Source organism: Dipteris shenzhenensis, chromosome 32 (assembly GCF_047967505.1).
Source record: "Dipteris shenzhenensis isolate YYH24624 ecotype China chromosome 32, Dip_SZ_1.0, whole genome shotgun sequence".
Taxonomy (NCBI): Eukaryota; Viridiplantae; Streptophyta; class Polypodiopsida; order Gleicheniales; family Dipteridaceae; genus Dipteris; species Dipteris shenzhenensis.
Window position 1 is genome coordinate 12,377,986 of NC_141627.1, and position 26,756 is coordinate 12,404,741.

The window sequence follows — 26,756 nt, forward strand, 5'->3', positions numbered from 1 at the left end:
GATGTCCATTTCATAATGTAGTATCAAACCCAAGATTGGAGTGCCAACTTATTGCTTTATACTATTAGATCTCTAGCTTGATTATAATTTAACTTGTGAACAAATTCTATAATTAAAAGACTTCCATGCCATGTATTTACTTTCTAGCTCTCGCATAAGGTTATTTTTTTCATTCATTGCTATGTATCAAAAGAGTTTGCAATATGTTGCTTGGCGAATTCTCCACATTTTGTGGGGTGTTGCATTTGTTTTTACATGGGACTAGTCTTTTTGCAGTGATGAGTTCCTGCTCCCATGAGCGCCTAGTGCGAACCACTGTCTTGAGGCTTCTTACGTGGTTGCATGGTGTTTAAGAGAGCATGGCTAGCTTGCTGGGTAAGATTTTTCTATTTTTTCCCTTGACAAGTACACCACAAGGTACAAACCATGCATAGATCGAAGTTGGATTTGATGCAAAAGGGCACTACTAAGAGCCCAAATTTCATAGGGTGTGGACAAGATGGGTGGAGCAAGTTGGACAAAGGCTAGTCTAGAAAGTCGATGTACAAGATTTCCCAGCCTACACAAGTCAATGCAAAAAGCTAGTCTCTAGCAAGAAGATAGGCTGATCCAAGTGGGGGAATCTAAGAACATGGTCAATGAAGGGAACCTCAAGGATGCCAATTACATTATCGATAAAGAGCTATTATATGTAAACCTAAAAAGAGACTATTGGAAACTAAGGATTCAATTAGTGACTAAAATTTTAGAATGGCATTACCTTTCCATTCTAGGAATAGAGCATAGCTTTAATGTTTCTAAGATTTGGGTGTTGGTGATTTGCGAAATATGACTACTACAAGGGAAGGTGACATAACACATGTAAAAAAAGCAACAAATCTATATTAGGACTTGAAGTCTATGAGGAATTGCTTTAAAAGCAAGAGATAATGCATTGTGTTGAGCTTCTTGATGCAAAACTATATATTTTAGCTAGAACAATCGGCAAACGGAAGAGTATTTTAGAGCTTTTAGAAATGATACACTCCATGTGAATAATGGAAGTGGATGATGAGTTTGATGGGAGGGAGAACCATTTTACGCACATCCCTCTCAAATCTAGATCATGTCCCTATTTGCCTTTGCTTCATAATGTTGAGAGATCACATGATATTCCATTCAATTCAATTGCATTTCATCTCAAAAGCACAAAATATTTTAGATATTTGGTAGGAAGCCACATTCCAGGAGTACGATCGCTTTAAAGGGACCTAGTGATAAGAAAGATAGTGGATATCTGTAGAAAATGAGCAATTAAGTTTAGAAAATCTAGAAAGTCATGGGAAAACCACCTTAGAAGGGTAAGAGCATGTCTTGCCCAAAGTGTGAAGGATAATCGCTTTGATGGTTATTTTTACTCCCTCTTTGTAAAAGGTGAGGAGGCACTAAGCTCCCTTGAGTAAAAAAGGAAAAGAGGGCGAGAATTTGTAGTAGCCAAAGATGGATTGGCCATTGGGATTGTTCTTCCCATTACTTTTTTTAGGTAGTCATTTGAACATAAATACTCTTTGATAGAGTGCAAAGTTTGGATGGACACTTGGTGACAAAGTATGCCATTGCCACTTGGAGAGACTTGAGTTGGTGATTGATGCTTGGAAAGAGGTAGGGAGTTTGGAGCTTCTAGTTTGGACTACTTTCCGAGGCGATGGCAATCTTAGAGAGATTATTTGGTGGAGTAGAGAAACTCTACACAACGGAGAGGCCTTGCCATACCTTGATTTGTCAAGTGCACTCAAGTTGCACAAAGGTTATCTGAGTGTGGGAAGATATACTATTGGCAAAATGCCAACCTACAGCTACTTAACGAGGTAATGTCTTATGTGGGGATAAACTGGCCTATCAACACTCGTCAGTCTTGAGATAAAAGATTGTCAAGATGGAGCAACTTTGTAGATAAAATGGATAGTTTTAGGAGGTTATAAGAGCTTAGTGTTGGGTCACTCAATGATTGATTGCCTTAACTTAGATCTAGGGCCTATGAAGGGGAAGGAGATGGTGGAAGCATAGGTTGTAGGAGGATATCAAAGAAAAGTGCCCACAGTTTAGTAAGTTTAACTTTATGCTATAGAGGGCCATTCATGCTTGGCTTCCACTTTGTAATATATTGCCCACTTTTTGCAAATTGGCTCAAGAAGACCTCAGACACCTCTTTTGGGCCTGCCATGTGGGATGGAGTATCTAGAACAGGAAACAAGGGGCAACCTGATGGTTAGGAATGCTGCAAGGGAGGATGATCTTTTGGGGAAAACCAACATCTTGCCCCTCATATTGATGATGCTTTAACCGATTTTGAGGTGTATGGCCCTTTATCAGTTCACGCACCACCAAAAAAGGCTCGTTTCAGCAAATCTAATAAATGAGTCCGGTTGAAATTGGATCCCATTGTAAGGTTTTGAGCTTCAAGACTTTCCCTATTCTAACTCGAGTAGAGTCCCTTATCGTGTGCTACCGCGTGACATGCAAATTTTTGAAATATTTTGAGGTCTCTTCGTAGGGTGACCACCACTTATGAAGTTTTGAAGAGCACACCCTCTTTTACTTGTTTTTCATTTTTAAATTAAAAAAGTTTGAAACAAGAGAAAGGTAAGGATTTGAAGCAAATTGTCCAACACATTAAATCTGATTTCGTTTAGAATATTTGTTGATAACTCATTAAAAAACTATAAACTTATGCAATGAACCTCTGCAAATTTCCATTTTCACCGGGGAAAAACATTTTCTAGAATTTGCAAAATTTTAGGCAATATAGTTATATTGTAGCAAAAAACATGCGAATTCTCACGAAAAAACCTGCAAAAAAAAAAGAGGAGTAATATTTTAGCTTTAAAAATTCTCAAACCACTCAAAATTTTGAAATCCGAAGTTGTGAATGTGAAACCCCAAGTTTTGTAATCTTCGTTGAGAAAAATATGCTTACTTGAAACACTGATTTTATTCATTTTGAAAATGTGAGAGTTGTAAACTAAGCATTTTGAAAATGTGAGAGATGTAAGCTAGGAGCTTCTTAAACCCTAAACCCCTCCCCTACCAAAATCCTGAAACCCTTGTGAGCGCGTTTTCTTCCCCTTCCCAGAGCAGTCATGGCGACGAAGCTCGTGCCCCTCCTCAACAGAGTTCTCGTCGAGAAGGTAGTTCCTCCCGTGAAATCAACGGGCGGTGTTCTCCTCCCAGAATCAGCTACTGCTTCCAAGGTTTGTCCATATCCCTGCCTGTTTGTGAGCCACCCTTTGTGCTATCTTCTTTTGGACTTCCCCCCTCTGACCTCTGATTATCGCAGGTCAATGCTGGTAAGGTAGTTGCAGTCGGTCCCGGTGGCCGGACTCGAGACGGAAACGTTATTCCCATGCTTGTGAAAGAGGGGGATACTGTTCTGCTTCCGGATTATGGTGGCAACCAGATTAAGCTTGGCGAGGAAGAGTATGTGATCCCTGCCAAGCTGGCCCTTTTTATTGAAAGGCTTTTCGAACGTGATCGAATATTGCCCATTCCTTCTTGCTGGAGTTTTTCTTAGAGATAAAGTGCTAATTCATCTGGCACGGAATTTAGTATGGACTGGAGCTGATATAGTGTCGTGCTCCCATCTCCCGGGGTTGCCGAAGTCCGGAGCAGGTCTTACTCCTCTTAATGCAGTAGAGCGCGTACGCTCTGATTTTTGGTAGAGGTTGCCACCAGGTCTCATAGGGATGCTTCAGCTGCATAAGCAAGAGATTGAGGCACGACTAGGCATTATATCAAACCCTGGCCAGCTGGCCGATCTAGAAGTTGGCTTAGTACTATTAGTTGAAAATTGATTCTTTTGTAGTGCATAGCTCTTCGGTGAAGTAGAACCTCTTCCTCTCCCCTCCCATTTCATGTCTCTGCCCCTCTCTGCTCTCCTCCAATTTCACCTCTCAAAAAAGAGGGACGTGTCTAAGCAATTTCATTAAAGTGCCATTGCATGATATATTTGGGACTTTTAACTCCAAAAACAATTTAAAGATAGAATCCCTATAGAACTGAGGGTCTACATCTTTAGAAACAATGCGACTTAAATTCTTTCTGAACATTGATTTATGGATGGCTGCCTTTGAAAGGGCATGTCCTTCCCATTGGACGATTCCCATAAGGCACAACCCTTCACAGAGGGGACAACTAACTCTATGAAAGATGGAGAGGGACACGAGTGTAAAATACTTGCCTTGGGATGCATGCCATCGTAAAAGATGTTCACCTTAAAATCTGCACCTGAACACTCTATTATAGCTATGCATTGTACACTCTCTTGTAAAGGAATACAGAGCTCCTCATGCATTTAGACTTTTGGCACGTCTTTCCAATTTACACTCATGCTCTTATAAGAGGGGCCATTGTATGGAACTTTGATGTACAAATGGTTCTCATTGAATACAATTCTTTTTTTTCTCGTATAGTTATAGTCTCTTTTTGCTTCTTGCTCTTTATTACTAGGATTTCTATAATGGTACCACAGCACAACTTTCGGTCCTACCTATGTCAAACCTTACTAGGAATCTCCATGCTATGCTCATGGAAGAGATGGAGAGAAGCATATATGAAAATAATGACGCTTACCTCCTAACTTGTATACTATAGTGCCCGTTCCATTTTCTCATGTGAGGAATAGGCATGTTAGAATTCGTGCCTCTTGGTGTGCTCTGGCCATCTCAATCCTACTATAGTGCCCATTCCATTTCCTCATGTGAAGAATGGACATGTTAGAATTCGTGCCTCTTGGTGTGCTTTGGCCGTCTCAATCCAATAGGGTACATCTTCATTCAATGGAACACACTGCCTTGTGAAGGGACATACTGCTTCACTTAGGAGACACATCCCTGCATGCAGGGACGTGTTGAGCAGACCCCTTCACTTTAGGCACACCTTGTTTACCCCTCTGAAAGATGTACCTTATCGCCAAAAAAATACCCTCATTACAAAGGGATGCATCATACACCCATGTACACGTTTCATAAAAATGTGCTTCCTATCACGAAGGGGCACACCCCTTTAGTAGACAATCGCAACTTTTTGGGACAGAGGTGCCCATGCACCCTTACAAGGGAAGGACAGGATTGGGTCGCCACACCCCTTTGGTAGAATAGCAGTTGGAGGCTGCTCGCTGTAGCCAAACACTGCTGCAATGAAATATACCCAGGAACCACATAATGCGCAAAACAAATCTCACTCTTTTTTTTCCAAAGAAAAGACTTATATTATGTATGAAAGAAACTTGGAGAGCAAAAGCTCAAGCGAAGAGTACATCATGCGAGGCATGAGAGAGCAAATACCCTGACGGGGCAGGATCAAACTCTTGTAAGAGAGCTATAGGCAGAAAGTGCCACCTCAACCCTGTGGGAGACTCCAAGAAGAATCGGAGCTGCTCCACTCCTTGAAGAAGACAGTCCTCCTGGTTGAGGCTGCCCATGAAGACCCTTGCATGCTCCCCCAAATGGCCAGCAGGGTATGTACTGTATCTGCCCAAATATTAGCCAATGTGTGTGCAGGGTGGACTTGTGAACCATCTGAAGCCTCTATGCATCTAGATAAACAAGTCAAAATTTTTACCACTTGCACACAAGTATTACTGAGGTAACTCAGAACATGCTCATGAAGTAGAATAGATCAGAAAACATATAGATTATGTTGCTCTGAAATGGACAAAACCTGATACAAAATATGGGCTCTATCTACCTCCATCTAGCAGCTGAGATGTGGACTGTACTCATGCAAATAGGCTACCTTCTACCTCCGTCCTACCTTGTCATCCTGCGTGCTTCAAAGGAGCTTCAGTGGGCTGGCAAGATGACCTTGCTGCTCCTCTTCCAGAGAAGGGCTTCAGCCAAACTGTGAGGCACTACTGGATGTTGATACCGCTGCTCTGAGTGCAGCCAAAGATCCCAAACAAGGGAGCCTTTATGTAGGACTAAAGCACTTCCAAGTCTGGCCGACCAGATCCACAGACTGGCCGACCAGTCTGTGCAGGTACCCGACTCAGTCAGCCTGGTTTACCATGTTGCAGGCCACTACTGTCACCCTGGTGGACCCGACCTGTTCCTGCACTCTGCAGCCTGTTCTTCTGGGTTGACTGTCCTAGTCAGCTGCCTCAGACTCCTGCCTGGACCTGTCATCTGTTGACCTGCTGCAGGCCTAAAACTGGGCCTGGAAGCAGGCCGTTCCTGCTGCTGCAGCTGCCTACTCTTCTGCCCTCTTGTGTAGCAGTCCACAGTCCCATAGGCTGCCCACATGGGAGCCTGCTTGCTACCCATGGCAGTTCCAATCTCTCATTCCCTCCTATGCTGCTGGTGTCCTCCTCAGGTGGGGGTGCACAGGTGGGAAGTTGACCTAACTCCAACACCCTTGGGCTCTGTAAAAATAAAGTCACTCCCTCCCCTCAAGGTACAGCCCCCCCCCCAAAAAAAAAAAAAAACCATTGCAAAGTAGCTTGTGTAAAAACTTTGTGCTCTAACCTAGAGTAGCTCTTGTAGATGTGAAGTTGGGGATCAAATGAGTAAAGCATAAGAGAAGTATAAAAACTTAGGCAGCAAAAGTAAAGGACATGTAGAATTTAGTGAAGGTGATAGAATCCTGTAATTCATAGTACCTCTGTTACATTTTATTTTGAATGTAGTATGACCATGGATCAATTAGTTAAACTTTGTGGATAATTTGAGTTATCATGGTTAACCCAATGGTCAAAGATTGTGCTGGAAAGTCATTGCTAAGGGTTGCAAAAAGATTGAATACTCACAAGGCTTACACATGGAACACGTGTGGCATGCATGGTGGCAACCTGCCAAACTAGCACATCGGGGTGGACAGAGGTCGAAGGGTGTAGCTAAGCACATTTGAAAAGCTCCTAGATGTTCTTGTACTTGGTTGGGAGTTGATCTTTCTTACGAGCCTTGTGCATGACTTGTAGGTTATAAGACATTCATATCTCAGTTGGATTTACCACCATTGTGGGGAAATTTCCATTCCACATTTTACACCTTGTGGTCTCTGGATTCATCTAGTGGATTTACCACCATCATGGGGTAAATTCCATTCTATGTTTTGCACCTTGTGGTCTCTGGATTCATCTAGATACATATTTTTCAACAGAAACAGTATTGAATGGCCAAACACTTTTTCGTCTTTGTTGTCTGCTTGATTTTTTGGAACTAGCTGATGGATTGCTAGATGAGGCAAGGGAAAAGGATAACTCTGCAGTGCTAGTTTAAGTGCTCATACCATGTTTGTCTTTACTGGCAGGTATGTGCTATACCGAGATGAAGATCTTCTAGGTATTTTACAGGAATGATTCGGAATTGAACCATGGCTAGTGGGGCTATCAGTTTGCTTCTAGGAAACTGTGACATGCAAACAAGCAAAGCTCCCTGGCTGTGCAAAATTTTGCCTGATTACACGTTGATGTCTTTGCTTTAGTAAGCTAAAGAAAAATTGACATTAACTTCGGTGTAATTGATGCTACTGATGGTAGAGTCTAAACAATGACTGCAATTGTGGTAATTATAGATTTTTTCATAGAAAATGCAAATACTATTAATGAGGGGAGGATGGGGGGTTGACAGTAATAACTTACTTTGGATTGTCCGTTCTCTTTTTAAGTCTTTTGAAGGGATGTTAAAGGTTTTAAACATTTTGTAGAATATGGGTTTTGGCAAACCAATATTCTGTATTATTGGTAATTGGTTTATTCTCTGTCAAGTTTTCTGCCACCACCTGGTCTCTTCTCAGTGAAAGGTCACATGGTCTCTGTGTTGTAAGATTTTAGCCATCGTCTCAGTGATGATCTGAAAGGGTTTTACACTGTCTTGATGCGATAAACATTTTGAAGTAAGCAAAACATGGAATTAAAAACTGAGAGTGCACTTTACATGTTTTCCTGACTTACTAATGAGGCTGAACGAAAGACTTGGGGATAGTCATTGTGAGGGCAAATTCCCAAGTGTCAGATCACATGAATTGATTTACAGAAATTTTCGTGTTTTCCTGACTCACTAATGAGGCCGAACGAAAGACTCGGGGATAGTCATTGTGAGGGCAAATTCCCAAGTGTCGGATCACATGGATTGATTTAAAGAAATTTTCCTCCTTAGCTCTTCATCAAGGTTTTTTGAAAAGCTTAGTTGAATTGACATCTGCTATTAGTAACCAAAAACTACCTTCGCATCATCAGTACTGTCACATTTCCTTTTCAACCTCTTCAACCAGTGTTTTTTTGTTGCCTCAAAAAACCTTTACACTGAAACGATATTGCATTTACATCATCTTTTGACCTTTTGAAGGTTGTTTAGGCACTTTGCCTTTCTTTGGAGCTACAAAGGTATCCAAGGATCTGGTTTGTTGCCACTTCATATTAAAAGGTGAATCATCATGGGTAAAGGCCACCCTATATGGCTAGGACATTTTAACCAAGAGTAATGGGAATTCCAACTCAAGCCAACTCTAATTACAACAGCTAAAGTGAGACTCATGCCTTGAGACATTTTGATTAAGACTAACTTAGTTTTTAAAGCACCTTAAGTCATTTGATCAAGCCTAACTTGGTTTTAAAAGCTAAAGTTGTCGTATTTCTAAACATGAGGTTATGAACAAAGTCTTTGACCTTAAAGATCCCTTAGGATTGTACTTTGAACCAAGGCTGAAGATATATGTCATTTGTTTCAGCTTGAACTTGAACCTAATTTCTAATGACACTTAACTACACATGGTTAATTAGGTTCACTTCACAAGATTTCGTTAGATCACACAATATAGAAAAACATCTTGACATTATTTTTCCTAAATCACAACAAGAAACTGGATCATAATTGTAGAATTTCGAAGCTAAAGTTGATCAAATAGTCTTGATAGAGAGTAGTAATTTTGTGTGGTTTTTTCGAAAGGTCACTTGCCCATCGGTAAGTCCCCAAATGAGGAGAGCATGGGGGAGGAAGATCTAGGATAAGATTTGTCCAGAGAAGAGAGAAAGGGGGGGTTGCCACATGGGCAGCACCTCACAGAAACATAGAAGGAGACAAGATGGCTGAATTAGATGGAGCTGCTAGACAGAGCAGATGGCGAAGCACTTGTGGCATGGATTTGGCTTGGCAGAGGCAGATTTGGAGCAGCACAGCAAGGCGGAATACCTCGGGTGAAAGGCGCTTGCATGGAGGGACTGTGGGAAGGTGTAAAGCTTGCAACAGGGCCCTGGTAGATGGCGCTGATATGGTAGGTCATGGGCAGACCATGGGTTGGGTCCTTGCCTGGCAAAAGGGAGGCTGCAAGTAGGCACTGCATGGAGGGACTGTGGGAAGGTGTAAAGCTTGCAACAGGGCCCTGGTAGATGGCGCAGATATGGTAGGTCATGGGCAGACCATGGGTTGGGTCCTTGCCTGGCAAAAGGGAGGCTGCAAGTAGGCACTGCCTTGCCCTTATATAGGGGTGGGCTGGCTGTTCGGCCAGCCAACCAAGTCGACCAACACACAGCCCTAGAATAATTGACCACAGTCCCATAAATGGGGATGTGTGGGGTCTGTTGAAGGGTGTGCTGGGTCTACCAACAAGGCAGGTCAGTGCAGACAGGGGCTACCAGCCCCTATAAAAAGGGCCCCTTTGGTGCCTCATACAACATCCAGCAAGTCAGCAAATAGTGGAGCAGGAGCAGTCAGAGCCCCTTCCTTGGGCCTACCTCCAAGAGGCAAAGGAAGACCAAAGGTGCTGCAGACTTAGCTCTATACAGGGCTGAACCCTAGGCTGTGTACAAGGGTAGCAAGGTGCAGAGTTCTTGATGGAGAGTCTACATATGCTTGAGGTGGAGCACACGGGCTCAGAGATCTAGAAGTATCAAGCAAATGGTAGAAAGAACCTTTTGGTAAGATGAGAGGACCACATCCTGGTGGGACTCTGGATCTATCTTTTGTATCGTGTCCATAGCTTTGGACGGAAATATGTTCTTTTGGTGGATTCTATATTTGGCTTGGATCATTGTCTATTTGCTAGTTTGCATAACATATCTTTGTGAAGCACATTAAGTAAAGAAGCTTGTAATTCCACCCACACGCGTGCACACACGCACACAAAGCTCATGTGCCATTCTATCAATCTTCTTCTGTGCGTACCCTCTATTGGTGGATTTCTGACATGGTATCAAAGCCCAAGTAGGAGGCTCACAAGTGTGGGAGCTTGAAGGCAGGGACCTTGTTGAAGGACGACCTTGATTCAAGGCTCTAGGGAATCGACTTCCATGATTGGAGGCTTGTGCCCTTGTGAGGAGGAGGGTGTAGTAGTATGGATGTCGATTTCAGTAGTAGAAGTCTCTTCAACCAGTGTGCTTCCTTCCTCCTCCAATCGAGTTCCTTCTTTCACCATCCCTAACTTTGAAGAGTCTTGGAACTAGATGGGACCAACTATCCTTTCTAGAAGGTGAAGATCTAGAGTCATTTAGAAAACTACGGAAGTTGACAATGGGAGCGAAGGCGAAGCCGGAAGATATGGTGGATAGAGAGGGGAGGATACTTGTACCAGTAGATGGAGAGGAACTCAAAAGCATAGGAGGATAGAGATGCCCATGCCCTAGCATTAATCATAGGGACTACAGTGGACTCTGTGATTCCTCATATCCAGATGACTAACACGACAACATAGGTGGGGGCCATTCCGAAGGATTTGCATGAGACGGATTATACATCCTGGATCTTGACTCTTCAGCATCAACTCTACAATAAGGATAGTGAGGGAGATTTGGCACATGACCACTTGACGAAGGTCAAGGTAGTGAGGAATCAACTAGCATCAGTTGGTCAGAAGGTAGATTCAAGCCAGTTGGCCTTAATGGTACTTGGGATGCTACCACTGAGTTTCAAGAGCTTCATTACGACTGTGAGAACAGGACGGAGGACCAAACCTCGGACTTTTGAGGACTGGGTCGGTTACTACTATAGGAAGAAGCCAGGGAGAAGCTCTACAACAAAGACAAGGCATTGCTGGCAAAGGATAAAGCTGGCAAAGAATAGAGCAAGCCTATTGGTGGCAAGCGTAAGAAGGATGATTCTGGAGATGAAGAGGACACTCCCAAGAAGAGGAAGCAGAAGAAGTGCTCCTATTCTGACGAGCCAAGCCATTATGCGAAGGATTGCAGAAAGAAGAAGGCGGATTAGACGAACAAGAAGAAGTCCGACTCAAATTCAGATGGTGACCCAAAAGCTAATGTGGTAATCAGATAATTGTTCTTGCTTGACATCTCCATGTGTTACTAAGGTTAGATATGCAAACTTGGAAGTCACAGTGAAGATGTGGGCCGACAGGGAGTCATTGACCTTTGTGAAGGTGAAGGACAGTAGGGAGTGCTTGGACTCTTCCAGGTACGTGGCTATTGACACTGACACAAGGGTGGATTCCATGGAGTACCTCAGGGTTTCAAGTTTAGATGGATGCTATAATTCCGAAGGGGGCATTATAGGATTACACAGGTTATTGGTATGTGCCTCCATGAGGTGCATGGTTTGCTTTCAGAGCAAGCATAAAAGCAGTATGATGTTCTAGTATGTAAGCACAAAAGCACTCATTATGAGAGGGACAACTAGATGGTGGCATCTAGATTACTCAAGTTCAAAGGCAGGAACATGACTAAAGGTGGTGGTGCCATCTAGTGCTACCTTGGATGGACCTGTGTACTGATGCTGGTTTGCTTGAGCAGGACCATTGGAGGAGTAGAAGCCACTAGTTGAAAAGCCAGGAACCGGGATCAACACCGAATTGTTCTAGAGGGTTTCATCATGGGAGCTGCTTGGGCAACATCATCAATGTGTTGGCATTGGGCCGAGATGTGTCGGTGAGAGGGGGTGTTGGAAAGGTCAGCTTCTCTATAAGCTCCCAAATGAGATATCTTAGAAAATAGAAATAAGTGAGAGCAGCTAGGCTATCACGTGATACTCAAACTCGTATCAAACATAGAGAAAAACAATACCAATGCCAAATAAAATATATCAATTTTTGGCGTCACACCACCCCACATACCAAGCCCACTAATAGTGCCATACCTCCTCTAATCCCTTCTCTCAACCCATGCACTCATTCGCTCCTTACTCCACTTGTGACTTAAACTTCAGTTGTGGCTAATTTTTAAAAAAAAGGACCTCTCACTGAAATACGACCCAAGGACCTATTCTACACTTGAGAACACCTATGCTAAACGAGCAACGTGTGTAGTCTCAACGGTGACTCACATGTTGTGGGGATCTTGAAGGAGTGCCAACGGAGCCTCCACTCCAAGCTACTCCTTGTGAGAGCAATGCAAAGCACGAACCATCACGTGTCACTCAAGCGGCTCCCGAATTGTTGCAATGTGTTTCCACAAGAGAAAGAGGGAAAGGAGAGAAGGGAGAAGAGAGGGAGAAGGGGAGAAGAGAGGGGAGAAGGAGAGAGTGAAGGGGGATGGAGTGGCAAACACAAAGGAACTACACGGGAAACAAGAGAACACCCAAAGACACTCTTGGAAGAGAAGAGGGAGCTTGTATTCCCAAACTTGTGCATACAACAATGAAGACCTAAGTCAACCATTTGGCCTTTTATACAAGACCTTTTGAAAGGAGGGCCAACCCTTTTCCTTTTTACACTCTCCCTCTCTTTACATTCACAAGGCTCTTGGGCCCCTAAGGTGCCAAGGCATCTTCTCTATCCTTTCCTTCCCTTTTTCTATTGCAGTTCCTATTGTTACGCTTCTCCATGTGCAAAAATAGCACTTGTGTTAACCTTATAAGAGCGCTTGGGACAATCCTAGAATTAGGAGGTGCTCCTACTAGGGCGTTTGGGATAAATATGGCATTAGGAGGTGCTTTTTCCTGGGTCCCAAATAGCGCTTGTGTTAACCTCGCCCATCCAAGTCCTAAGCCATTTGAGGCTCAAAACTCGGATGTGAGGCTCAAAACCTGAAGTGGCGAGGTCACAATCTTGAGCCATTTGCGGCTCAAAACCCATAAAGCTTGTAGCTGTGCTCCATCCATGGCTACGGCCATTAAAGTAAATCATGAAGCCTAATCACCTCTAATCACTCATTACCATGCATTTTGCGACTCTGCTGTACATTTTGGGGCTGTGGCTGTTAACACAACAACACGACTATAGATGACCAACACCATCGGAACTTGCACTTGGGAGAGACAGTGACAACATCAAGCCTCTTCTTTGAGAATGTATTTTATATAAGTTGGGTGAAATCCTGATGATATGCATCTACTTTCTAGGGATAGAAGCTAGAGTTGAAGGTATGCCCTTTTTTATTCCTACAATAGTGTTAGCCACATTGGTTAGCAAGGCCAATTTTGCCATTTTGATGGTTTTGAGTAGTGGAATCAGTAGTTGGACTATGCCTTCGAGCTAGTTGGCCCAAGAGGATTGTAAAGCATGAGTGTAGAGAATGATAGAGAGAGAATAAGGTTGGACCTCCCTTTAAAAGGTGAAACACATTTAAGGAAAGACCTTTGACTTTAGTCTTCAGTTGTTGTATGCATTCTTTGGGAATACAATTCAAGCTCTCTTGCTCTTCCATGGCATTTGTTCTTCCTTCCATTTCATGCCTTTTGTGATTTCCACGCTTGCGTCCCTTCGCATCCTCTTCCCTCTCTTCCCCTCCCCCTTCTCTTCCTCTCCTTTCTCCTTACCTTCCCCTTCTCTTCCTTGTGGAATCACAATTGCAACAACTCGGGAGCCACATGAGTGACATATGTGGATATCTCTTCTTGCATTTCTCTCAATAGGGGAGCTTGGAGATGAGATTGCGATCTGTGTTTCAATAAGATCCCCATGACAGGTGAGTCACCATCGAGGACTACATATTTTTTGCACAATTGTTGGGGAGTTTCCAAGTAGACTTTCACTTGCATTTGCTTCTCTCATCAACTACCAATTCAATCAGCATTTTGGGGATGTTGGAATAACAAAATCACCAATTCAAGGGTTGAATTGGATTATCTCATCAATTTTGATGAAGTTATCAGCATAAGACCTTGAATTGCACTAAGAATAATTAGCGCATTGAGTTAGTACCCCAGACATTGGGATAGTATTCCAAGCATTGGGGATAGCAAAAGCCCAAAAGTGCTTCCAAAAATTCAAGGATTCGTAACAATTACTTAGATAGTTGATCAGAATTGAAAAGATTGATTGGGGCATCATCATGTGGATTTAGCATTCAAGATGATAGGTTAGTGCTAAGATAGCACTGCTGAGATAATCCTAAGTCAGTACCATTGACGTAGCCCTAAGTCAGTGCCGTTGACTTAGTGGTTGGACTAGAGTTGGAAAAATTTGGTTGCAAATACTTGCCTGGGTTGGAAATACCATACAAGCTAATAAGGTTTCATCTACATGCACCTTAGATCTAGTAGGGTGATACAAGTTGATCCTAAGCCTAAAGATAGTGCCTCTAACAACATCTCATCTAGTTGCCTACCCAGCTTTACGTCTATTCCATTAGGAGCCTCATCCTTTAATTCATATTCCATGCATGGAACGACATGGGTACAAGACATGGGAGGAATTCCATACCCAACATACAAGCATATGCCTGGGGTAAACTACCTAGGGGACCTCCAATCTACCTACTAGGCCCAACCAACTCCAAGTTACAATGCAAATGCCCAGTGGGCCAGGTTCTTCAAACTCGGCATTTATTCGACCACCTAATTCTTGGATCCCTCCACCAGTACCACCTGTGTATGGAGTAGGATCAACGTATCCTCCAACCCCTCCTATTTGCAATGTAAACGGTATTAGGGTCCTAGTGCAAGCCCTAAGAAGGGGGCCATGCCTCCAACATTTACAAGAAGCGAACCAAATTCATCAAGAAACAAAGTGGTGATGATCTCCAATCTGATCACTAAATTTTTGGGTGAAGGAGACCCAATCTCTCATGATCGAAGACCTAGACATGGTTAATGCTTTTGTCTTGAGCCTTGATGGCAAGGTTGGACACTAGTTTAGGGCCTTGAACCTAAAGGAAAAGATCAATTAGACCACCTTAAGCAAGTCATTCATCATAGTAGGGTTTTCCCTTGAGCCGCAAGTTCAATAACCCCTTGAGCGTCAATATAGCCAATGAATTCATTTGAAAGTTTGAGGTTCTTGATAAAATATCCTTGAAGTTCTAGGTTACAGATTGATTTATTGATGCATTATTTACTCTCGTGAATGCAATCAAGGGGCTAGATTACTTCTTAGTAGTCTCGAAAACAATCCTAGCTATGCAGATATTCTTGGTGTCCTTCTTGTGAGATGAAATATGAAGAAATAATAGTTGTATTGATGGACAATGATCTGTAGAACTAGGAGCAATATACACCAGAAGTAAGGGCAACACTACTAAACAATTTGCTAGTAAGACAACCAAGTACACCTACTATAAAAACATGGACATACAGCCAATCGATGCTTCAAACGACTTGAAAATAATGAAAGAAGAGGAATTGAATCTTGTGGAGGTAGAGTCCAAATCCAGAAGCTGACAACCCACCACTAGACAATGCTCTTACTATCATGGCAGATCTTTCCATTGGGGAAGATAGCCCTGACTTTTGGGCTTTCTAGTTTTACTTTATTGTATCAATAATGAGTCCTCTTCCTTTAGCATAAAATAAATGTTTTGAATGTGTCAATAATTGTAGTCTACCTTGGGTAGTCCCCCAAAATGATTGTATGTGTGCCTTGCACTCTAAAGGCTTGATGGTATCTTCTAGACTGTGCCTAGTGCAAGGGGGGTTTGACCACAGGGGCTTGTTATGGTGGTCATCATCCCACTTGTATGGACCAATGAATAGGTGTGAAGGACAAGCCTGACATGACAATTCCGGCTGAGAGAGTAGTAGTAATGGGTGCATACCTTCAACCTTATGATGGTCTCTTCCCTCACCCTGTCTTCAAAAGGGGGGTGTTTGATATCGAAGCCTGTGTGAGACAATCCTAGAGAGTTGTTGGTGTGAAGAGTGGGAATCCAAGTGGACCACTTGATATGATATGTGTGCAAATGTAAATGTAGGACAAATGAAGTGCAAAATGTGCACAAATGGGCCACATGGGTGAAGGGTTAAAAATAAAGGGAAAATGAGGAAGGGAGAGGGAGGAGGAGCAAATGATAATTCCCTTAGAGACGGAAGGGCCAAGTGTGCGTTCCAAGAGTGTTGTGCCAATGGATGGGCTCCGAGCTCAAATGCCTACGAGCTTCTGCAAGTCGCTGATACCCAGCACGGCTCGCCAAGGGCGGGGCGCTCCTTCTTTTTCTCCATTCCTTCATCATCAACTTCTTCTTCCACCTCTTTTTCTCTCCCATTCACGCTGCTCAGAGATCCTGAAGAGACATACATCACTCGCCAGCTTGGTGAATTTCAACAGTTGTTCCTTCCCAATGCATGCTGCCCAGAGATCCTTACTAAACATCTTATCAGATCGTGATGAGAGATCCGTGGCCAGCTTCGTGACGCCCACGATCAGCAGTTTGCCGCCGCTCAAAAGTTGGCGAATTTCTCCTCCTCGTTTTCTCTTCCGGCTCTGCTCTTCTTCTGCTCAGGCTACGGACGTCGCCTCTTCTTTCTTTTCTTCGCGCAATTGGATCTGCGAACCCAACATTGGATCGTGACGATGATGATCGGGGGATAATTCTCCTCCTGTTGCAAAGAGGTTCTTCAGTGTTAGACGGTCCAAATTGCTGCTTGCGAACAGCGAGATGTGGCCCTCGCCCTGCAACTCGTGCAGACGCACAACGCTCGGCAACTGCTTTTGTGCCCACCTTTGCAGCCCTGGCGGCACTAGCCTGTCCTCTTCTCCTTGCCAGATGTGGATCTTGCGCTTGAATAGCTCCCCTACCTCCGCAAGCTCAAAGTCCCAGCCCTTGTTCATAAGCTCAAAATCCTTCGCCACCCCGAACCCTTTGCTCCTCTTGATGGATTCCATCCGGTCCCTGCACAGAGACTCAAGTGCTTTAGCTTTTCGATACTCTGATGGGTATAGCTTTGCTCATCCAACAACCTAGAATCGCGCTCTACCTGAACATTAAGTCTGCCATTCCAGGCTGTTGAACGCAATTCTTATCGACAGGTGAAAGGCCTGCCGTCAGGTCCACGGCAGGATCATCCATGAAAGAACACAAGACTCTGGAGTACCATTTAATCAAAAGAAAAGGCGAACACTTGCAAAGGGAGGAAAGAACTCGGTCCGTGGTGGAGTAGATTGAAAGCATGCGTTTGCGCTCCTCTTTTGATATATCCTGTTCAACATTGAACAGAATCTGATGGTGAGAACCAGTGCAGCTACTCTGTTTGCTTCTTATCAAGCTACCTTCAGGCTCACGGAAGAACATTTTTCGCGAAATCGATGAAAAAAGGGAGGGAGATTACAGGACTTTTTGTCCACCTTCCACCATAAGTTTCCAACGGGAGACCACATTGCGATTCCCTCAATCCGATCTGGGATGTAGCGAGCAGCGGCCCAACAGAAAGCTCCCCCCATCGAATAGCCGTGGAGCCAAATTCTCTTCCCGAGGCGAAGAGCATCAGCCACCGCCACAATGTCCTTGCAGGTGGAACGAAACGTTTGAGAAGAGTGTGGATCGCTTTGACCATAACCTGGTCTGTCGATGGCGATCAACCTTACGCCGAACTCCTTCAGAACTTCTTCACGTGCGCCTGCGTGAAACAGTTTCGTGAAGTTGGTAGAGAATGAAGCTTCCTGAGAATACAGCTTCCTGCCCGCCCCTAGCTCATGGCTACCAGAGACTGGGTTCCGAAAAGCACAAACAAAGCACCGTCGCAGTGGAGACGCCTGTTAGGCCATCCAGGGCCGGAAGGCGGGAGTACAGTGCCTCGCCATCGATTATATCATACATTGCACGGAAAAAAGCGCAGCCGAAGATGATCAGAAGTGCTAGGGACAGGCTGAAGAGCTGGGCTGAGTGAGGGTATTTACCCGGCATGCCTCCGAGGCGGGACGACATCAATCCGTGCAAAGCGATAAGCGAACGACAGGAGGATCCATCGGTGCAACCAAGTTCGTGGTAGGCGACACGGCGGCCATCAGAGAGGCGAACAAACTTGACGAAATGGTCTTCCATGAGGAAGAAGGAGAGAAGCGAGTGAAGGACGAGCTCGCATTAGTGATCAACGAGGCAAGCGAGCAACATCCACAGTTGTTGTTGTGAGAGGATGGTGGTGAAGGAGAAGAAGCAAGGTCTCATGAAGACGAAGAAGAAGACAACCAATAGAATGAGAGAGAGAGCTTATAGAAGCTTGTTTTGATGGTAGTCACGTTCCTTGCCAGACATCATGGACCCCCTTCTTTTCCTAACCAAATACTCTATTCCCCACTATCCTAGATAGCTTGTCTATGTTGTGTTTTCTTACCTTCCCTCACTTTGTTGTGAACTTTTCCATCATGGAGATTCTCGTTGCATTCATTTATCTTACATGAGAGAGATATGAGAGAGAAAGAGAGAGAGAGAGAGAGAGATTGAGCATCTAGCCAAATACATAAGCGGGCCTCCCAGCACCAGCCAGCTGTGCTTGGGAAGCCCTACTAGTAGGATCTTTTAGCAACCCCACGCTTGTAAAATGCTGAGTGATGCCACTTTCCTTGCGCCCTGGCTGCTTAGATTTTTCAGATTCCAGCCCAGCATCCCACTACTGGACTGGCTGAATTGGTAGAATGGAGCATTGATTCCCTGAAACTACCAAGAACGGCCTTCATTCCCAAGTGCTGGAGACCTGCAAAGCAAGTTCCAGGAGGTGCAATTGGTTGGCTCTTGCTTGCACCTCATCAAGGCAGACACGCAGGGATGTGCTTCCCTTGAAACCATCCGATGTTGAATGGGTAGCCTCCCTAGCCTCAACGAGACGCGGGAAGGCCCTCTAAGGTGGGGGAAAGAGTTCTCTATGAAATACATAATGTGGAGGGAATGAGTTCTCCATGAGATGTCTTGTGGGTATTTGTGCCTAAGTCTTATGAATATTTATGCCTACACACAAAGCCCCCTCTCAAAACCAAAATTATTACATGAGCTTTCAATATAATGGATGGAGAGAGAGAGAGATAACCCCCCCCCCCCCCTCTTCTTCTTATTATCCACCAAACACTCAATAAGTTAAGAAGTCAAGAAAGTAAACACCCAATACCTAGGACTTTCATCAAGCATGAGCTTTATTATCATCAATGGGGCCAATGCAATGGACTAGTAATTGCGAGTTGCTTAGAATGTAGCTCCTTCAACCATCCCTAGATACCAAGTCTCTTTAGACTACAGATTCAAGTCAACAAACTCTCTCTCTCTCTCTCTCTCTCTCTCTCTCTCTCACACACACACACACACACATACACATTTTGATTAGCAAATGTATCTCACACACAGCCACTCATTTCTTTACACACACACACACACATACATGTATACTTCCCCAACTATGAATTATTCTTTTATGTACCCCTCATGAAATCTCCCCTTTACATTCTCTTTTTAATCACCCCACACACCAAGCACACTAATCCTCCCATACCTCCACTAATCCCTTCTCAACCCATGCACTCATTCGCTCCTTAGTCCACTTGTGACTTAAATTTTTTTTTAATTATCTAAGAATCCATATGGTTGTCTATATTCCTAGGTAAAACAATAACAGGCCAGGGAAAACATGCATTACCTATCTACCCAAACGTAACTACGATATTCTAACACCTACTTTGTTTGGATGGTGGTTGGTAAGTGGACCCTGACCCCAGAACCTTAATTGCTTGAGAATTTAACATCTTTTTTCAATATTATGTTTGTCAAACTCAATATTATTAAAAATTCTTAATTTTGGTGAAAATTTTGCAAACTTTGGTTGTTGCATTTTTTCAACATAGATGTCTTAAACATTTTTTTCTTATATGTTTCTCTTTTTTTAACTTTTTATCCAATTGATGGAATTAATTATATGGCTCAATTATTGATGGGACTTTTTAATACACACACACACACACACATGGAAGAGTATCCAACATTCTCCAAAAAGAGTGGTGCCCCCTCCCCCCTAAAAAAAATAAAGACATTACTCTCTCTTTTTATTAGGGGACATCTTTTCCAAAAGGGAGTTGATTACAAAATTTGAGGGGAAGTTAGTCCCAAATTTAGAAACCCAAATTAAAAGGTAGACAAAGCCATGATAATTTCAAAATAAAGGGTTATTGAATCCTCTACCATTGCCTCATAGCAACATAAACAAAGCAATTCTTCCCATAGTCATCCCACTAGCCATTCATGTGCCAATGCACAACTTGACATCTTAAGTGGGGTGACTTTGTCCATATGAATGCCATCACTCTTTTTGTCTACCTAGGTACTACCTCAAAATTCGGGCTATACAATAGACACATATGCACCATTCATTTGTCAAGTGGCCTAAGAGTCACTATTAAGATGTTATCAAATGAAGTTCAGTATGCTTGTATAGCATCTTGCCTGTATAGTCTTTGCAAACTTTGATTGTGGTGATTAATTCCATGATTATCTATGTTAAGAACCATTGTCAGGTAAGATGTTACAAGTATGCTTGTATAGCATCTTACCTGTATAGTCTCCATTTGATGATCTTAATTGATTCGTTCAACTTTGAGTATTCTCATCGTCTCATTGTGATTCTAGGGTGCAATGCTCAAGGTCAAAATTGAAAACTAGCTTAGCTCAATTACTCACTGTTAAAATGGGTAAAGGGGGAAAAGGAATAAGACTGAGCCTATGTTATTTGTCTTTAAGTGGCATCATAAACACTTTGTAATTGTATGGGGGGAAAATTGACAAAGACATATTTAAAATCCAGTTCTCAATCCTCAAAAGTTCAAGGGACGATTTTTGATCACTCACTTTTACTTTTCTTTTTTATACTCGATTCAAATCTTTTGACCCCAAAAAAACACAAATTGGTACAATAAGTCCTTTCAAAATGAGAATACAAAGAAGGTGAATAGATGAGAGTGAGAAGCGAGTAGTGTCCATTGATAATATCTTGAACATGAATATGTATAGAACACAATGGAGGTTTATTGCAATTGAGATGGGCAATTAAGCACTGTGTGCTTATGCTTATGAACACAACTTTTCATTTGGTTGGTTGTAAAAGATGTTTCATATTTTGAAAATTTGATACACTTCATTCTCGGAGCTCGGTTCACTACCAACAAATCCTATAGAAAATGTAGCTTGAAGGGGTAATAATAAAACCTTTATCATAATAGAAGGACAGAGTGAATTGCAAACATTTCAACATGAACAAGAAATATATTGTTGATAATCAAGCAAGTCATATGACCTTCTTGCACTAGGCTCAAGCAAGCTCCTCAAGTGTGCCTCAGATGACTCTCATAGTGACTGATGAGTGAAAGACCAAGGGGTCCTTTATATAAGTTGGTGGCCAACCATAGGGAATTGGATTATGGATAATTGAGGGATAATTCCACACTAGCTGCCCATAACCCCAAAGATAGGCCCCCACCTATGTCTCTTAGACATGGCACACCTTCGAGTGTCTTCCTAGGGAACTCACAACATGGAGATGCCGTTATCCATTTGAGCAAACATATTCCAGCACCCCCTCTCTTGTACATGGTTGTGATGTCAATATAGATGTGTTGATGCCAATTTAAACTAGTTTAGAGCTGTGTTAGACAATTGTCACATTCTACAATGAGTCTATCTTATTTAATATAGCTATAAGGGACTAGTGAGATTATCTGCAACTCCTAAATGTTATATTATATCAAATCTAGTGCATGTAACATTTTAGGATGAAGAAATTCATTTTTTCATGGTCAGAGGGAATCTTTAGTATAGAAGGAAAAGTTAATCGAGGTGACTACTCATGCTACTTGCCATGAAGGAGGGCTTGGTGATGGAATCCAGTTTAAATGTGAAAAGATTGGGGGGTTATAGCTCGAACCACAAAGGTAATTCTAATCATAAGCCTTCTCTAAGTCAAGTCTAAAATTACCTTTAGATAGAGCACACCTCATGCCATGTTCCACCAAGGAAATGCTTTTGTGAGCACACCTCATGCAATGTTCCACCAAGGCAATACTTTTATGAGCACACCTCATGTAGTGTTAGACCAAGGCATTGCTAAGCATTTTTGCCATAGGCTTTAAGTTGCAAAGCAAAGGTGACTACATCTAGATAGAATCCCTTGCATAGCATCCATTCAAATCAAGGTCCCACATCCTAATTCTCATATGTATCCACTTTTGTTCACAACTACAACATATTTGCAAAATGATAGCGTACACCGATTGCGAAGGGATGAGCAAGAAAAAAACTATGCCATAGATTGAAAAAGTAAGCTTGTATATTAAAATCTAAAGCATGACCCTTGTAGATGCTTCTCACACAACTATTTGAAAAGACAACTGATGATCTAGGAGGAAGAACAACTCAAGTCCCTTGTTACTCCCAATGCCAAGCTTTGCCCACTTCGAGTAGACAATGCAACCCTCCACAACAAAGTGCCCACTTTAGAGCACATTCATCCCTATCTTGTTAACTTGATAAGCCTTTATAGCACCCAGTCATAGCTGCTTAGTACAAAGGTATTAATGATGATGAGGAAGGAGCAACTAGGCAAGAAGGGCCCACTCATAGTCTCTTCTCGTATCACTCATAGTCTCACACCCCCTTCTCATATCGCACATCCTCACCATTACAGAGTGCAGCCAATTGGCATGAAGAGCATGTCCATGGATCAAACTACCCAAGCAATGTAGGTTACTAGGGAGAGCTCAGAGGAGGATACTACAGCATAGGCCTTATTTCTTCTCAACACTGAGCCTCTCTATGTGCCCTTTATTGGTACAAAGCCTTGTCTCCTGAGACACTAGAAGAGCATAAGTACATAGATCTCCCCCCTTCATCAACTAGAGGTGGCCATACAAACACAACCAGAGCACTCATTTTTCGCTGAGCCCCTAACTATTTCCCATGAAGTGTTTCTCATTTCACCCTCACTTGGATCAGATGGCATTTTGCACTCTGTTCCTAGCCAAGCCAAATTTCCATCATCATATAGAGCAGTTGGGTGACCTGCCATCCAAAATGTCATTCTTATGATTAGGCCTATCGTGAGTTTGATCCAACAGTGCAAGGGAAGGCAGAGAAGTTCAAGGAGACCTACTAGTCCGAGTGTGGGTTTATAATGGACAAACTGATGCATGTGTCTTGGCCTAATTGGCCAATCTACTTGCTTTACTATACTCACCAACTTAAATTGATTGAATAGATGATACAGATTGCTATTTTAGAAGTCACAACTATGTGTTTGTATCTTTTGATAGTCTAAAAAGCCCCACAAAGAAATGGATGAAGCCCCCCTCTATATGCATATGTTACAACCTTTCTTTGAGGATATGGGCATCATCCACCTAGATGCTCACAAGGTGGCTCAATTGTAGATTAAAGATTGGAATTAGCACCTAGATAATATCCTTGGCCACTCGTGTAGACTCCTAAGCATCTAGAGCTCCATTCCTACATAGACTTTTGAGTTCTCAAACCTCAAGGGCACAACCGTTTTACTTTGAATATTAGAAGTCCCTTGCACCTCCAGTGCTCCAACACTCATCGATCAACTTGTTCCTATGGTGCTAGATCTCGGCCCCTAACTAGTGAAAAGAAAGTTTCGCACCTTGCAAACCAAAGCCTACTATCTAGCCACCAAGTTGTGAGCAACGGCTTGTCTGTGAGCCAAGGTAACTATTAGGACACGAAAAAAGAGAAGCCGATGCAAAATAGTGACCTTGAGTTACTAGCCAACTCTGGTGAAGAACAAACCAAGTTACCATGGCTAGCTCGAATGGAGACCATGCATGAAGGTGAGGTAGAACTGACCATCCAAGTAATGTGACCCTAAGTTAGTAGGAAAATCCAACATAAGTTATGAACCAGTCAGTAGCAGTAGTTTAGCGAGTTTCGAGGTCTTGTTTAGGAAGATGGTACATCTCAACCACCTAAGTACGTAGGTACTTAGAGGATGATTTCAAAGTAGAATGGGTTCACTCCATAGCCTCTAGTTTTGTCTTGTTATTATTTTGCATAAGCTAGAAGGAGTTGAGTCTAGCTACTCTCATAGAGTGTGGTACCTCAGTTGAGGCAGGCATGGAAGAGTAAGGGTTAAGTCTACACCTATGGCCATTGCTAATTGAGTGGTTCTATTTTATAAGACGTACTATTTTCATATTTGGCTTTTGTACACCTATGACACTTGTATTGGCTACTCAGCTACTCACGCTCATTCACCAATCTCCATATGGTCATGCAGCACAAACCCCCATGATAGTGTTACGAGAATTGGAATTATCCCATTAATTTAATCCTTCAGTATTTAGTTTAGTGAGATCCATCATTTTTATCGCGCAGCTGATGCATGTGTGCTCGTTGTTCCGTAGTGATGCATGTGTGCTCCTACATGATTGGATATATGGCTGTGGTGGTTGTATGAGTGTGTAGCATCGTGTGCACCACTTACGCGATGACGGTATGTGTAGCATGTGTGCACCATCCATACGATTTTATTCATGTGTAGCATCAGGTGCACCATGAGATGGTATGTGTTGCATGTGTGCACCATTCATCTATGATTTATTGATTAAGCATTGCTATAATACTGAAAGGTTGATTGATTGTGGTGATTAATTCCAAGGTTATCATTACTATTTCATTACTATTGATCATGTGAATCCAAGGGAAAAGTAATTGATCGGGCGATGGCATCTAGCAAGCATGATCCGCTATATTTTGGGCGCGTAGGTGCAACTCCAGTGATGGGGGGATGAATAACTTATGCCTAATTTTTGATATTACAAAAGCTTATGTACATACTTGAATTTTGAAATATTAGTGGCTTGGCTAAGTTTATAAACTAAAGTTAGAAAAAGCCAGCTATTCTAGAAGGTGGATGGGCTTTGTAAAAGGGTGTATGGAGGAAAGCACAGGGGCTTTTGAATGATTCTTGCTCGGAAGCTTTTTGGGGAATATACATAAATACATAGGAGGTGGAAGGAGAGCACCACACCTATGGGGGGAGATTGTACCAGCACACTTGTTTTGTCTCTTCCATTTGTGAGTTTTGAGAGTTTGTGCATATTTTCGAAGAGTGTTGTTGTGTTTTTCAAGGATTTGCAGGTTCCGTGAGCGTTTTTCGTCACAGTGGTATCAGAGCCAGGCTTCCTCGTCCATAGCACGGCACATGCACCCCGCGTCCTCGAACAAGAAACTGCAGCATGCATGAGATTGTGGACACCGCATATAAGAGCGCAATGAAGTTCAAAGCAGCAGAAGCGAACAATGCAAAACAGCTCACAGGCAAGAAAATGTGCAGTGAAGAAGAAAAAAAATTGTAGCAAAAGAAGTAGGTCATATGTAGACAGGTCGAAGCTTGTGAACGCACCCCCGCAACTTAGCTCCTCCAAGCGTTGCGGACACCGCGTATAAGAGCGCAACGAAGTTCGAAGCAACAGAAGTGAACAGCACAGAACGGCTTGAAGGCAAGAAAACGTGTGGCGAAAAAGAGAAAAAAAAATCGCAGCAAAAGAAGTCGGTTGTACGTAGACAGGTTGAAGCTTGTGAACGCACACCCGCAACTTAACTCCTCCAAGCGTACGACCAAGGCATAGTCCTTGGCATACCTGGCACTGAAGGCACCGTTGGTGCCATTGGCTGCATGCAAGGAATCCTTGGGAGATTGCTCTTAAAACTTCTCGAGAGGTCCCCCATTCCGATACTATTCTAGCTCAAGTCCCCTTAACAATTGGTGACTATCCACTAGATCGTCACTTTGTTGCTCTATTCTTTGAAGTTCCTAGTCATAAAGATATCCTTCAAGGTAAAAGTGCAAACAAGGGAGCAACCCAACGGATTTTGGAAGAGGAGAATCTCAAAGCAAGTGTTCACAAGAGCAGGAGGCAGTCTACAAGTGCTATCGGACATGAGCTTTGCTTTGTACCTTGCAACGTGGATTCAGTTGTTGGAATCGTGTGAGTTCGAGAGCCCACAGAGATACTATTTGACAAATAGCCGCTTTCACAGCTTGGAAACCGAATTGAGATAAGTCTTGTGTTTGTGCATATTTCCTTTCATAGTGATTTCTTCTTTGCACCATGCATATACTTAACTATGTCTGGAAGGCATATTCCATCAGAGATAGGTTATCTTGAAGATCTACATCATGATGAGGATGTGGAAAACGATCACCATCGGTCAAGAAGAAGTTCAACACTAATGACACTTACTGAGGAAGAATGGCGAGAACACTATCAGCATGAGAAGTAACAATGTCAAGAGATTGAAGATGCTCTACGCCAAGTGACGACAACTTGGAAGCCACCTATATCGATTGAGGACGAAGAACCTATGCATGCATCAGATTCATTGGATGCATGGAAACATCATGCATGGGACCTTGAGCAAGAACTTGAGTACATACGCAACATGTGTGACATGCATAAAGCCAACGAAGAACGTGCAAATCGAGTGTTAAAAGAGATGACAGAAGTCACAAAGAAGCATATGAAGGACAAAGATGATGAAAAAAGTGAAAGCAGCAAATCATTAGACACTAGTGATAGTGAGCGTGGAAGAATCAAGACGAGACATTAAAGGAAGAAGAAGCGACATGTGAAGACTTCACTACGATGACATCATGACACTACTCCTTCACATGAGTCCAGCGATGAAGACAACA

At 42.9% G+C, this 26,756-nt stretch overlaps 2 protein-coding genes across 2 annotated transcripts; one reads left to right on the forward strand and one right to left on the reverse strand.

Annotated features, from left to right (window-relative positions):
- Window positions 1-3,014: 3,014 nt before the first annotated feature.
- Window positions 3,015-7,564, forward strand: LOC147880311 (10 kDa chaperonin, mitochondrial-like). The gene is made up of 3 exons (XM_087371018.1): window positions 3,015-3,230; window positions 3,317-3,456; window positions 7,285-7,564. Exons 1-3 carry the CDS (start codon window positions 3,120-3,122, stop codon window positions 7,331-7,333), a joined length of 300 nt encoding a protein of 99 aa, XP_087227144.1. The 5' UTR covers window positions 3,015-3,119; the 3' UTR covers window positions 7,334-7,564.
- Window positions 7,565-16,479: 8,915 nt separating this feature from the next.
- LOC147880312 (uncharacterized) lies at window positions 16,480-18,115 on the reverse strand. The gene is made up of 4 exons (XM_087371332.1): window positions 17,971-18,115; window positions 17,419-17,690; window positions 17,052-17,272; window positions 16,480-16,966 (listed from the first exon to the last, which is right to left on the reverse strand). The coding sequence occupies exons 1-4, from the start codon at window positions 18,113-18,115 to the stop codon at window positions 16,573-16,575; spliced, it is 1,032 nt and encodes a 343-aa protein (XP_087227458.1). The 3' UTR covers window positions 16,480-16,572.
- Between the last annotated feature and the right edge of the window lie 8,641 nt (window positions 18,116-26,756).